The 14,952-nt window shown below is 43.4% G+C and overlaps 1 protein-coding gene across 1 annotated transcript in view; it reads left to right on the top strand.

The window, feature by feature from the left end:
• The window catches only part of mcm3 (minichromosome maintenance complex component 3), a 42,228-nt gene that overhangs the window by 2,983 nt on the left and 24,293 nt on the right, over positions 1 to 14,952 (top strand). The window contains exons 2-10 of the mRNA XM_043695238.1: positions 1,928 to 2,040; positions 3,222 to 3,430; positions 3,962 to 4,092; positions 6,388 to 6,626; positions 9,088 to 9,196; positions 9,548 to 9,701; positions 10,928 to 11,059; positions 12,858 to 13,066; positions 14,294 to 14,468. Of these exons, the coding sequence (XP_043551173.1) occupies positions 1,928 to 2,040; positions 3,222 to 3,430; positions 3,962 to 4,092; positions 6,388 to 6,626; positions 9,088 to 9,196; positions 9,548 to 9,701; positions 10,928 to 11,059; positions 12,858 to 13,066; positions 14,294 to 14,468 (1,471 nt within the window). The remainder of the gene's footprint in view (positions 1 to 1,927; positions 2,041 to 3,221; positions 3,431 to 3,961; positions 4,093 to 6,387; positions 6,627 to 9,087; positions 9,197 to 9,547; positions 9,702 to 10,927; positions 11,060 to 12,857; positions 13,067 to 14,293; positions 14,469 to 14,952) is intronic.

The raw sequence follows: 14,952 nt of genomic DNA, 5'->3' as shown, positions 1-14,952 counted from the left end.
CCCCCCAGACTACACACCGTCCCCTCCCCATAGTCCCCCAGACACCAAACCATCCCCTCCCCATAGCACCCCACAACAAGCCATGGCCTTCCCCATTCATTCTCCCACTCCAAACCATAGCTCTCCACCACGCCCCATCCCTTGCCCATCCACTCCCGCAACCGTCCGCTCACTTGTCTTGTGCTTCAAGTACCCTCTTGTCCTGAAACCTGAATGTCTCCCTTCCTAAAGTAAAACAAAGAACTGCAGATGCTGGACATTTGAAACAAACTATTGCAGGATTTCCTAATGAAACTCAAAACATCTGGTAGCATCTGTGGGCAGGAAGTAGAGTTAACATTTCACTTCCAGTGACTCTTCCTCCAGTCTTCTGGCCTCTGATCTCTGTCCCTGTACCTCCTCCCTGTTGCCAAGCAACATCCAATGGTATTTGCCTGACTCATGTCGTCATTGTTCATAATTTGTCTCAAGATGAATGTTTGAAATGAATTATTATACATGGAGCTCACAGACAAGAAGTGAGAGACCACTCTGTCTCTCAGTCCTGCTCTACCTTTTAGTAAGATCAAAGCTGATCCAATTACTCTGGTTCTTCAGTTACTCCCTTAAACATTTCTTCTCTCTTACTTATCAAGTATCTATCTCTTCCTCAAAAGCTTCCCAGTTACTCATTCATCATGCTGAAACCAAAGTACAAAGAGCTGTGAAATATAAACCAGGGATGCTGGAGAAGTCAGCAGGCTGGCAGCATCCACATATAGAGTCAGAGTCAGAGATGTACAGCATGGAAACAGACCCTTCAGTCCAACCCATCCATGTTGACCAGATATCCCAACCCAATCTAGTCCCACTTGCCCGCACCCGGCCCACATCCCTCCAAACCCTTCCTATTCATATACCCATCCAAATGCCTCTTAAATGTTGTAATTGTACCAGCCTCCACCACATCCTGTGGCAGCTTATTCCATACACATACCACCCTCTGCGTGAAAAAGTTGCCCCTTAGGTCTCTTTTATATCTTTCCTCTCACCCTAAACCTATGCCCTCTAGTTCTGGACTCCCTGACCCCAGGGAAAAGACTTTGTTTATTTATCCTATCCATGTCCCTCATAATTTTGTAAACCTCTATAAAGGTCACTCCTCAGCCTTCGTAGAGTTAAAAATCACACAACACCAGGTTATAGTCCAACAGGTTTAATTGTAAAGACATTAGCTTTCGGAGCGCTGTTCCTTCACCAGGTTGTGGAGGACACAATTGTAAGACACAGAATATTTGCTATAAATTCTGTGCCTTACAATTGTGTCCTCCACAACCACCTGATGAAGGAGCGGTGCTCCAAAAGCTAGTGTCCTTCCAATTAAACCTGTTGGACTATAACCTGGTGTTGTGTGATTTTTAACTTTGTACAACCCAGTCCAACCGGTTGTCCGCGTACAGAGAATGAGTTAACACATTGGGTCTGATTTGATCTTATTCAAAAGAACCTACAGCGCATGGACAGCAGTGATTTAAGAAGGCAGCTCACCATGACCTTCTCAAGGGTGACCAGAGACGGATAATAAATACTGGCCCAGCCAATAATGCCCACGTCCCATGAATGAATTTTTAAAAAGATGCTGACAGACATGTCACGTTTATGCAGCATTTTGTTTTTATTTCATTCCTTTTCATGGGTGAAGCTGCCTCTGACATAATCAAGTCAGTCCAATTTGAAAGCAGTCACCTGATGAAGAGTCGTCAAGACTCAAAACTCTTGCTTGTTTTATCTCCATGGATACTGCTCTGATTCCAACAATGTTTTTCACCTGTCACCAAAGATGGTTATGTCCCTGATGATGATTTAATCAGTTGCTTTCGCGAGTTTTTGAATGGTAAAGAAGCAGCTGAAGGAATTTCAGACGAAGTTTTTGTATTCATGCCCACAGCAAGACCAGGGGATTTACCAAAGTAAGGTGAGGGACATGATCAATGACAACGTGTACCGACTGATTGTCAACATCAATGACCTACGTAGAAAGAATGAAAAAAGAGCAGCAGAGTAAGTACCTTTCTAGGTTCCCTTACCTGTATCTATTTTGCTTCCTCATTATTGTATACTGTTCTTGTCTTAAATTAAAAATCTTACCAATTAGGAGCTGGGTCAAGCTTCATTCTGCTTGAACATGCTCAGCTGTTCAGTAAGATAATAATTGATCTTCAGTGTCAGCTGTCACTTTTTCCGATCAGTTTTATATTCCATTATCGATCTCCGTCCACAATGAACATCCTCTGCTCCTTTCGGCAGCCTTCTGACACTTTCTCCAGGCCAATTAGAAATGGAAGGTAAATGCTGGCCAAGCACCAAGGTGGCACGGTGGCTCACAGGGTGGCATGGTGGCTCAATGGTTAGCATTGCTGCCTCACAGCACCAGGGACCCAGGTTCAGTCCCAGCCTCGGGCAACTGTCTGTGTGGAGTTTGCACATTCTCCCCGTTCCTGCGTGGGTTTCCTCCCACAGTCCAAAGATGTGCAGGTCAGGTGAATTGGCCGTGCTAAATTGCCCATGGTGCGAGGTGCATTAGTCAGAGGGAAACGGGACTGGGTGGGTTACTCTTCCGGGGGTCGGTGCGGACTGGTTGGGCCAAAGGGCCTGTTCCCATACTGTAGGGAATCTAATCAAAATGCCAGCCATAGCCACACCCTATGGATAGGTAAGAAAAGAAAACAAATTCCAGAGATTCTCAATCCTCGAACTAGGGAAATTTCTTATCTATTTGAAAAGCAATTTTTAAATGTGCTGGAGCTGGTGGAATAATCATGAAATATCTGTTTCTGCATTGATATTCTGTTCCATTTTCTTGTTCCAAGAGATGTACAGCATTCCATGAGTCAATTCAGCCCATCATGCTCGTACTGGCTGTTTAAAGGGTCTATCCAGTTAAGCCCCAATAGTTAGCTCCGTCACTGCTAGCCTGCAAAGTTTCAAGCATTGAACTGATTTCTTTTCAGAGTTATCATTGAATTTGTAGCCACTAGCTTTCAGTGCATTCCAGATCAAAGCTCACCTTTTTGTTAAAACAAACCTCATGGCTTTGGTTCTTTTTCCAGTAAAACCTGTCATCTCTGGTTCCTGATCCTTATTGCTCTCAGAACTGGGGCTGGTTTGGGGGCTTCGGTTTAACATTTGAAAGCCTGATGCTGATGCACTGAGCAATTAATCTTTGTCTAATTTTCTCTCAGACTGCTGAGCAATTCCTTTGAAGAACTCTTGGCCTTCCAGCGAGCGCTGAAGGACTTTGTTGCCTCAATTGATGCCACCTATGCCAAACAGTTTGAAGATTTTTACGTCGGACTGGAAGGCAGCTTCGGATCTAACCACGTCAGCCCGCGAACCTTGACCTCTCGGTTTCTCAGCAATGTTGTGTGTGTGGAGGGAATTGTGATCAAATGTGAGTGTCTGATTGGGTGAGACTGGGTGCTGCTCTCCATTTGCGTTCTGTTTTGTTAGTGAATGCTGGCAGTTGGTTCACATCGAGTGAGGAAAATGAACATGTAGTAATCAGTTCATAGCTTAATGCTGCATTGTGAGAATGATTCGTTGCTAGTAATGTTAAATTAAAGACAAACTGCTTTTCCAAGTGGTTCCTGTGTTTTTGAAAGATCTCCAAGCACCATTTGAAGAACAAGGAGTCTCCTTGGATTTGCAATCAACCTTCCACTTCAATCAGTGCTGCCAGATACTTGTTGATTGTTGGATGCAGTTTGAGATCTTGCTTGTGTTAGATAGCTGGATAAGTTGTGCTTTAAAGTAACTTGAATATTTTTGCTGGGATGAGGAATAATGAGCTGGGTGGTAAGTGTAGATGCCCTTTTTCCCTCATGTGACATTGTAAACTCTTGTCTCCTGCACACTACATCGAGGTGAACAGTCATTGTCCTTAAACAGAATTTATCACTAATGCTGTCGGTTCTCATTGCAGGTTCACTAGTGCGTCCCAAAGTGGTCCGTAGTGTCCATTACTGTCCAGCTACAAAAAAAACCATTGAACGCAAGTACACGGATATGACATCGCTTGAAGCCTTCCCCTCCAGCGCTATTTACCCAACAAAGGTGAGGTTGCTGCAGCACAGTGTGAAGGGGCTGGTCTGGTTTCAGGGTTTGATAACATACACTCTTGGACCCCTGGAAATCAGTCACTTTCAGTTTTCTCAGGCTGGAGGTTCTGAGCTGTGTAGTGAGGGTGGGACAATCTTACTGGCTGTGGGGTAGCCAAGAGTGAACCTGTCATTTAGACTGAAGAGCAACTTATGATACTGTTGGCATGAATATTTGTAAAGTTCTTAAAGCAAAACCAACAAATGAATCTTTCCCAGTTTAATCACAAAGCTACAAGATTATAAAGGGAGTGGAGATGGTGCATAGAGATAATGCCACTGGATTAATAATTCTGAGACCTGGGATGATGTTCTGCCACTGTGAGGATGAATCCCACTATAGCAGCTGCTGAAGTTTGAAATCAATATAATCAGAATTAAAAACTAGCTTAAGGATAACCATGTAACCATTGATGAATATTCAACTAGTGCAGCTAATTTGGCTAATGTAATTTTAGAGAAAGATATCTCGTCCTTACCTGGTCTGACCTACATGTGCCTCTAGATTCTCAGCAATATGGTTAATTCCCAACCGTTCTCTGAAATAGAAGAGTAAAACATTTTACTTATGTCAAAGCCTCTGCAAAGGAATGAAATTGCAATGACTGTGACATTGGAATCGACAGTAGTAACCCGAACAAAGGTCTCCTTGCCAACGCCTTTTACAAAATTAGGAGAGCTATGTCATGCTTATTGAGAAACTGCCTGATAAGGTCTTACTCCTGAAGCCGTTACGTCTCAATTTCCCAGATACGGCCATATATGTTAAATTGGTCCACAGTCAGGAGATCGGATATGGAGATGCCGGTGTTGGACTGGGGTGTACAAAGTTAAAAATCACACAACACCAGGTTATAGTCTAATAGGTTTAATTGGAAGCTTTTGGAGCGACGCTCCTTCATCAGGTGATTGTGGAGGGCTCGATCGTAACACAGAATTTATAGCAAAAATTTGCAGTGTGATGTAACTGAAATTATACATTGAAAAATTGTTTGTCTGTTAAGCCTTTCATCTGTTAGAATACAGTGATAATTTCACTTCTTTCATGTGTAAATCACAAAACCCTTTCTTTTTGAAAGTTGCATTCATGCAGTTTTTGAGCAAAGTGCAATGTAACTCTGCAAGTACAAATTCACCCCACAAAATATATGTGTGCATGTGGGTCTTTGTCTGTCTGTGTGTGTGTGTCTGTCAGGGGTGGGGGTTGTGTGTGTGTGTGTAGTAAGTGCAGAGTGTCTTAAGTCAGTGGGGGGGTGCATGTATGGGAGTGTGTGTGTGTGTCTGTAAGGGTGGGTGTCTGTGTGTACTTGTGTCCGTGTGTGTGTGTGTAGTGCAATGGTGATCACCTGTAATGTGACATGGAGATCAGATGCAGTTGTCCTCCCAGTATGTTCGCCACAACTTGAATGGTGTACCTGAGGGTGGCAAAGACACAAGAATGTACTTCATGTGGTGACGTCAGTGTCCATCAGCAAGAATGGGCTTGACAGCAGCTCCACTGACCCATTCTGTCTGAGTCATAAAAGGCCTAGCTGCTGAGCTGAGTAGGTGGAAGGTGATAAGAGAAAAAATTACGTGACCTTAGAATCACAGAAACTCTATAACATGGAAGCAAGTCATTTGGCCTATCAAGTCCACACTAACACTCCAGAGGGCATCCCACCCAACCCACACTCCTACCCTACCCCTGTAACCCTGCATTCACCAGGGCTAATCCATCTAAACTGCAAATCCTTGGACTGAGAGAAGAAACCAGAGCGTAGGGAGAACATTCAAACTTCACAGAAACAGTCGCCCAACAGTGGAATTGAACCTAGGTCGCTGGTGCTGTGAGACAGCAGTGCTAACCACTAAGACATCGTATTTCCCTCAGTTGGCTTCACCAATCACAGAGGCATTTGCCTGTGACTATCAGTACGATTGAAACCACCTTCACATTGAGAATTCTCCTCCATCATGTCATGTCATGTATTTTGATCTGAGGCATTGAGAGCTGTCAGCAGCAGCCAATTCTACTCCAACCCAATCTGCAGCCTCATGGCCTGGCATATCCCCGGCTCTACAATTAACATTAAGCCAGGGGATCAACCCTGGTTCAGTGGAGAGCGTTGGTGTTCGCTTTGGGCTGCGGTGAAGTCTGGAAATGCTGCCTAAAGTTAGTGGTATTTGTTTTAAAAGAATCTGAGCAGGAAGCTAACTCACCATCTCTGCTTGAGCGTTGTGTAACCCTCTGTGTATTCATGTCCTATAGGATGAAGAGAACAATCCCTTGGAAACAGAATTTGGACTGTCCTCTTACAAAGACCATCAAACGATAACCATTCAGGAGATGCCAGAGAAGGCTCCTGCTGGCCAGCTGCCCCGCTCAGTCGATGTTATTCTGGACAATGACCTGGTGGATGTGGTGAAGCCAGGGGACCGAGTTCAGGTCATAGGCACCTACCGCTGTCTGCCTGGAAAAAAGAACGGCTACACCTCAGGAACCTTCAGGTACGTTTGGTGAGGCAAGGTGCACGTAGCATTAATCACTGACAGTGGGAGCACAGACCATACAAACACACACGTTTGGAGCAGGCCCCTCTGGTGCCAGTCAGTAGGATCGCGATTGATCTGATGGTGGCATTAACTCCACATTTCTGATCATTCTTGATAACCTTGTTAGTTCAATTATCTGTCTCATCTCTGTGTTAATTGGACAAGCCTTATTTTTAAGTCCTCTGTTCTAGTCTCTTTCATAAACATCTCTTCAGCATCCGCCTGTCAAGTCCCCTTGGAATGTTCAATAAGATCATTCTTTAACTTCAATGGATATAGTCTCAATCTTTCTTCTCAAGATATCATCTTCATTTTAAGATGTCTTCTCCATCTCAGGTATCAGTTTTATGAACCTTCTTTGAGATGCTTCTAATGCATTTACATCCACTAGTTTAGAAGACCAACGCTGTATACAGAACTCTAGATATGGTCTCCCCAATGAGCATTAAGGCTACTGTAAATCCTTTCAACATGATTATTCTCATTCGCTTGAAAGGAACAATATTCCATTTGTCTTTCTAATCACCAGCTGTACCTGGAGACTAACTTAAGGGCTCGTGTACAAGAACACTCAGACTCGCCTGTACCTCAGAGTTCCATAGTGCCTTCCTGTCAAAGTGGATCAGTCCACATTTATCTATGCTACATCAATTCTTTTGGCCATTCACTTAAGGAGTCTGCAAATGATATAGTCAGCTTATGTCCTGTCTACAACTTCCTATCCCCTCTACCTTTGTGTCATCGGCAGATTTAGCAACTGTGGTTCCTTTATTGAGAAAATTGTAAGTATTTGAACAATCCATTACTTTTGGCATTGCAACTTGAGAATTGCTCATTTCTGCCTCTTGTTTCTGTTTGTTATCCAAATAATCCTCTGTTCATGCTGATTTGTCACCTGCACCTTGAGTAATCATTGGGGCACTTTGTCAGATACTGACTGGACATCATAAGTATAGCACGTTCACAGGTTTCCCTTTTCTCTGCATTGTTTATTACTTCCTTAAAGAGCTGTAATAAATCAGTCAAAACATGATTTCCCTTTTACAAAGCCAGTTTCCCTGCTGCAACTTTGTTAACTATAGATTCTTGCTCTATGGTCAATGTTAAGCATACCGACCTGTAATTTCCTGTTTTCCATCTCCTCTAGAATAGAAGATTCAAAATTTAATTTTCCCATCTGATAGGACCCTTCCAAAATCTAGAGAATTTTGGAAAATTGAAGCATCTACTATTTCAAGAACCTCCTTTTTTTTTTAAGGGACTGTGAAGAAGTCTGTTCGGATCTAGGGACATGACAGATTTTAGTTCTGACATTCTTTCAATATTCTTACCCTGGTGATTAATTATTTTACGTTCCTCCTTCCCTTTCACCTCCTGATTCTCAATTATTTAGAACATTGCAGGCCCTTCAGCCCTCGTTGTTGTGCCGACCTGTGAAATTATTCTGATGCTCATCTAACCTACATGGTTCCATTATTATTCCATTCCCAATGTCCATTTAAATGCCTTTAACGTCGGCGAGTCTACTACTGTTGCAGGCAGGCCGTTCCACACCCCTACTTCTCTCTGAGTAAAGAAACAACCCTGATATCTGTCCTAAATCTGTCTCTCTTCAATTCAAAGCTATGTCCCCTCATGTTAGCCATCACCATCCAAGGAAAAATTCTCTAAATGTCCACCCTATCTAACCCTCTAATTGTCTTATACATCTCCATTAAGTCACCTCTCAACCTTCTTCTTTCCAATGAAAACAGCCTCAGTTCCCACAGCCTTTCCTCGTAAGACCTTCCTTCCATTCCAGGCAACACCCTAGTAAACCACCTCTGAACTCTTTCCAAAGCTTCCATATCCTTCCTATATGTTATGTATCTTCTGCTGACTGTCCAAATGAGCATCATCATCTGTTGACATTCTTTCACCATTTCCCCAAAACCCAGTACATCATTTCTTTTTAAAACGCTCATTCCCTCTTGAATGCTCTGATTGAACGTGACTCCACCTCACTCGTGCTATGATTTCCAGCCACTCAGAAAATGCTTTTGCTCATCACTTTGCTCCTTTTTCTAACTACTTAGCTCTTTGCTATACATCTTTTTCTGTGTCCCAGAGTTAATGTTAACATCAGAGATTGTGGAATTCCAGACTATCAACCTAATTCAGAGTTTCTAATGTGTCAATCACCATCGCCTCTGTGAGATAACAGGGAGATTATTCACTTGTTTCAGCTCCTAAATGGTTCATTGATTGATTGGAGAGCCACAGGGATAAAGAAATGTGATGACTTCCACCCCATGGGATTGTCTGGCCAAGTCGCAACTAGTGCTGTGAATAATGGGAAAGAAGGAGGGCAGCAATTAAACCTGAATACACATTTTTTAAAGAGCTGGAAACTGTGTAACGAAGCTGTTTTCTGTAGGACCATCCTGATCGCGTGTAACGTTAAGATGATGAGCAAGGAGGTTTCGCCAATGTTTTCTGCGGATGATGTGGCCAAAATCAAGAAATTTAGTAAATCTCGGTCCAAGGTAGGAGTTGGTGAATTTATCACTTTACCTGTATTAAGTAGCACCATAAAATAGACATTCTCTCTAATAAAGTGAACCTTCAATAAAGTTAATGCTTTTTGAATATTGAGCTTGTCATCCTTTATGGTTGAAAATTTTGCTTTAGAGAGGTAAATCTCAACTTCTGTTGAAACATTTCTAAGGAAATATTAAGTATGTCCTTTTCTTTCCTTGAGTCAAACTAGTTGAGTATTTTGATGGGTGACTATGGGGTTAGTTATATTCCATTGGTTTACAGCATTTCCTTAATCATTTACTCCCACTGGCAATGATTGTGTTGATTTACATTGCACTCGTGTGCTCTGTTACTAGGACATCTTTGAGCAGCTCGCTAGGTCCCTGGCCCCCAGTATTCATGGCCATGAGTACATCAAGAAGGCGATTCTCTGCTTGTTGCTGGGTGGATCAGAGAAAGTCCTCGAGAACGGGAGCAGGATTCGTGGTGACATCAATGTCCTGTTAATAGGTAATGGGGGACAGAATGTGTTGCTGAGCGCTGGGTAAAGTTCTATTCTTCAGTCTGTATGCTGTGGATGGGTTCCTGATGAAAACATTCATGGCTAAATCTGAATATCCTCCTGGACAGTACAGGTCAAGTCTGATGGAATACTCTGCTGAAACTTTATTGCTGGAACAGCACAGCAGGTCAGGCAGCATCTAGGGAACAGAAGATTCGACGTTTCGGGCACATGCCCTTCTTCAGGAATCACTTTGATCAAAGTTTCAGCTTTGATCTCCAGCGTCTGCAGACCTCACTTTCTCCTCCTGATGGAATACTCTGTCCACTTTCCTCAATGACTGCAGCTCCAACACCATACTGGAGGAAGCAGTGCTGTAGTGGTAATGTCACAGCCTTTGTCTAAATATGAACAAGAGAGCTGAACTCCCAAGGTGAGGGGAGATGGCTGCCCTTCGCATCAAGGTAGCAATTGATTATGGTGTCAAGGATATTTTGGAACAATTGGAATCAGTGAGAATGATGAGGAAAACTGCTGGCTGGAGTTGTACCTGACATAAACGATGATGGTTGTGGTTGTTGTAGGTCAGTCACCTCATTTCCGGGGCATGAATGTCATGAGGAGGCAGTAGAAATGTGGGTGGGTTAGTAATCCAGAAACTGAGGCTAATTCTCTAAAGACATCAGTTCAAATCCTGCCTTGGCGCATGTTGAACGTTTAATTCCATCAGAATCTTGAATAAAGAGCTGGGTTAATGGCAATCATGGCACTATTGATTATCAAAAAGCATCTAGGATAAAGTGGCCTGTTTGCTTGATACCTCATTCAACATCTTTAACATTTACTTCCCTTAACAACAGTGTGCACTATCTATAGGATGCACTGTGACAATTCACAAAGGCTCCTCAGGCAGCACCTTTCAAGTCCATGACCACTTTCATCTCGAAGGACATGGGCAGCAGATGCGTGGGAACACCACACCCTGCAAGTTCCCCTCCAAGCCATTCGCCATCCTGACTTGGAAGTATATTGCTGTTCCTTCAATGCCGCTGGGTCAAAACCCTAAGGGCATTGTGCGTCTAACTACAGGAATGACAGCAGCAGTTCAGTAAGGCAGCTCATCGCCACCTTCCCGAAGGTAGCAAGGGGCTGGCTTTGCCCTTAGTGTGTGCTTTCCGGAATTGAGTGAAAGAAGCAGCCCACTTACTATGCTTTTTTTTTCCCCAATCACCAGGTGATCCATCAGTGGCTAAATCCCAGCTCCTGCGTTACGTACTCTTCAGTGCTCCTCGTGCTATCCCAACCACTGGCCGAGGCTCCACTGGTGTGGGTTTGACTGCCGCAGTCACCACTGACCAAGAAACTGGTAAGAGTTGTTGATCAGCCTGTGGTGCTGACCTTGGAGGCAATCGTGAGGGAGGGATTGTTGAATTAACCCGTTTATAAAATGGGCTGAAGCCAGTCGCGTGGAGGGAGCATGGTTGAGATGAGGAAATGTTTTTTTTCTCACAGTTAAGTGTCTTTGAAATTCCCTTTCTCTAAAGACCTTGGGTGCAGAATCTTTAAATATTTCTATGGACGAGAGAGGTAGATTCTTGATTACCCAGGGGTCAAAGGTTATCAGGGATACGCAGGAATGTAGAGGTCAAAGGCACATCAGCCGCGACCTTATTGAATGATGGAACAGCTTGAAGGACTGAGTGACCTACTGATGTTACTTGCTCATGATCCCGCACTAGAACAAGTGTGAAATGTCATGAGGTATTGTTGTAATGGCGCCACGGCTTCCTCTTGACAAAGAAATATGTTTACGTTTTTCAAGACCAATTCTCAATGCAGGGGCCCTAATTTACGAATGCTCGCGTTTACAAATGCAGTCCCATATGCGCTTTCAATTTATTCTTTAAAAATCCAGAATTTATGAACAGCAGCTTTACATTATCCTGCATGTGCTCTGATTTGTGCACAAATCAACTTGTGAATGGACTCCAGAACAGAACCCATTTGCAACTTGGGAACTGTCTGTATTTGTAAAGATTTTACATTTCTCCCACAGGACATCATATTTAAGATTGGAGTCTGGTTTTGGTCTGATGTCTGATAAATAGTGAGAGTATTGAGCTAGGGCTTTAGATATTCATAGGCATGCTCCATAATACTGCTTGCAGTACTTGTTGCTGCCACACGGAGGGGTAATGGGCTAATATATCTCAGCACCTTGTATTCACTATTCCAAACATGTTGCTTTTTAAAGTTATTTTCTCATCAGTCTATTATAGAGTCAAGACTCATACAGCAAGAAAACAGACCTTTTGGTCCAACCAGTCCAAGCCAAACAGAATCCCAAACTAAACTGGTTGGTTCTGCCTGCTAGTGGCCCACATGCCTCCAAACCTTTCCTATTCATGTATCAATCCAAATGTCTTTTAAAATGTTGTCCAACCACCACTTGCTCAGGAAGTTCATTCCACACACAAACCACCCTCTAGGAGAAAGATTTGCCCCTGTTTAGAGATGTTACCTCAAATCTCTGGCAAGTGTGACTTGAACTCTGGCCTTGTGGTCCAGAGAAAGGAACAGTGCCACTGCATTACAAGAGCCCTTCTGTGTTGATTTAACCTGGGACAAGTCTATGTCCCAATGTAGACTAGCAATGCATGTTGTTTTCATCCTGTCTAAGAGTGGTTCTGGATGCAATTGCTTTCCATTTGGATTTCTGTGACGTAGGAATTGGAGAAGTCACGTGCCATAGAGAAACAGTGGTCAGCTGTGTGTCTTTCCCTTGACTCATACAGTTGGGTCTGTGGTGATGGGTGCTTCCGTCCAGTACTGAAACAGTGCTCTGTGGGGAAGTGGTGGATCAGTCTTAACTGGCTTCTGATTCGATAAGAACTCCACAGAATATTTAGCAAAAATAAGGAAACCACTGCATGCACTGGATTAATCAGTTGTACTGCCAAAGCTGAAGTCTTTCTCCCAATATGACCCCATCAAGGTGCATTACTGCCGAGATGTGAAGGTTTTCACTGGTGACTGCTGGTAATCGTTGTCTGTCTGCTCAACAATGAGAGTTATGGAGCAACAGAGTCCCGTAATGTTGTGTCTCACTGATGCAAAAGTGCAGTTTAAAGGCAGGTTTCTGATTTGTCCTTTTTCTCTGTCAGGAGAGCGGCGGCTGGAGGCTGGAGCGATGGTTTTGGCAGACCGAGGGGTGGTCTGTATAGACGAGTTTGACAAGATGTCTGATTTGGACCGTACGGCCATCCATGAAGTGATGGAGCAGGGCCGTGTGACCATTGCGAAAGCAGGCATTCATGCCAGGCTGAATGCCAGGTGCAGTGTGCTGGCTGCAGCTAATCCTGTTTATGGAAAGGTAAGAATGACAATGCAAGAGGATCCCTACAAATTAGGATTGGGTTCATCTGGAGTGTTGTCTAAACATCAAGTTCTGTCGGTCACTGTGCCCAATCTAATCTGTCTCTGATTTATGTTCTAAATCATGTTTCTGTACTCTGCTTTACCAACATTTCCTTTGAGCTGTGTGGCCCCAGAGCTGCTGAGAGGTTCCACTCCCCCGATTGGCTCATTGCTGTGTGGATATCTGCATCTGGAAATCCCTTCTACACATTGGACCTCTGAAGGCATGCAGTGGAAATTAGGGTTGCAGGAGTGCTGTACTCCCAATGGATCAGACCTCTGAGACAGTGCTTTAACTCTATTCCCAAAGAACCCCATCTGTAACATATGAGTCTAATATAATGTGGATGCTGGAGATCTATAATAAAGCCAGAAACTACTGAGTGGAGGCAGGAGAAAAGTGGGGATGTTACTGGGCTGGTACTCCAGAATCCTGGCTCATGCTCCAAGGGCATGGGTTCACGTCTTATCATGGCAGCTGGTAAATTTTAAAGCTGGAAATTAATGAAAACCAGTCTAATGGCAACCACATCACTATTATCGATCACTGTAAAAACCATCTGGTTTATTAATTCCCTGTAAGGAAGGAAATCTGATGTCTCACCTACATGTGGACTACTAACTGCTCACTGGGCAACTAGGGGTGGTAAAATAATGCTGGCCCAGCCATTGACTCCCACATCCTGGGTGTGAATAAAGGAAGTATTCAGCGAGTCTGGCAGATTTGGTGGAGGGAGAATCTGAGATAACGTTTCAGGTTGATGACCTTTCACCAGAACTGAATGTTCTTTTGTGAACTCCTCTGAGTTATGCTGAGTGAAATGTTTTGTTGTAGTTTGCGGTTTCTAAGCTATCTTTGTTATTGTGTTTTGAAATGGCAGTGCTAAAATCTTCAAATTATAAATCAGTTCCAGAGCCAGCCAACTCAAACTGGATTGCTGCCATTCATTAATTCCACTGTAAAGGGCAGACAGTGGTTGCTTGGGGCAGTAATCCCTTCTGTACCTTCAGCTCTAATAAGAAGTCAATGCAGAGAGCCATACGTTGGCTGAGACTCTTCTGGAATGGGGCTAGTCGGTTCCGCCAAGTCTCTGTCATGTGGTGGATGTCGCAGACATACATTCTTGTTTGTTTCTCTCGGTTGATTTGATGTCTGTTTCTTTGCCTCCCCTTTCCCTGCTAGTACAACCAGTACAAAACTCCGATGGAGAACATTGGCCTCCAGGATTCCCTGCTCTCTCGTTTTGACCTGCTTTTCATTATGCTGGATCAAATGGATCCAGAACAGGACCGAGCAGTTTCTGAGCACGTGCTGCGAATGCACAGGTATCGAGCTACAGGGGAACAGGATGGTGATGGTAAGTTCAGCAAATAGTAATAAGCCATTTAAACAAAAAATACCATTAATGTGACGTGGTGTTTTTGAAAAGAGAGTTAGGGTTGACCCACAGATTTTTTTAATATTAAAATTGACTGTGTAAGATTAAGGGGAACCCACTGGATTTAATATATTTGGATTTTCAGGAGGCATTTAATTAACCGTCAAGCAAAACATTGCAGAATCTAAGGGCTTGGGTAGTTGATGTGCATGACTGAGGAATTGGTTAAAGGCTTAAAGAAAGTTGTCATTTTCAACTTGGCAGCATTTTAATAGTGGGCTATTTGTAATTTATGATTTAATTGAGGGTAATACATGCATGTTTTCCAACAATAGAAAGCTAGGTGGGTAAGGTAAAGTTAAAGTTACCATAGTCTTACCAGAGCAGGGCAGCTGCTTTCATTAGAGACAGAGAGACAGACAGGCAACTGGTTGGGGTTTAACCTGAGGGCCACCACGCTTCA

This window comes from Chiloscyllium plagiosum, chromosome 9 (assembly GCF_004010195.1).
Source record: "Chiloscyllium plagiosum isolate BGI_BamShark_2017 chromosome 9, ASM401019v2, whole genome shotgun sequence".
In the NCBI taxonomy this organism is placed as follows: Eukaryota; Metazoa; Chordata; class Chondrichthyes; order Orectolobiformes; family Hemiscylliidae; genus Chiloscyllium; species Chiloscyllium plagiosum.
This window is presented reverse-complemented; position numbering and strand designations above follow the sequence as displayed.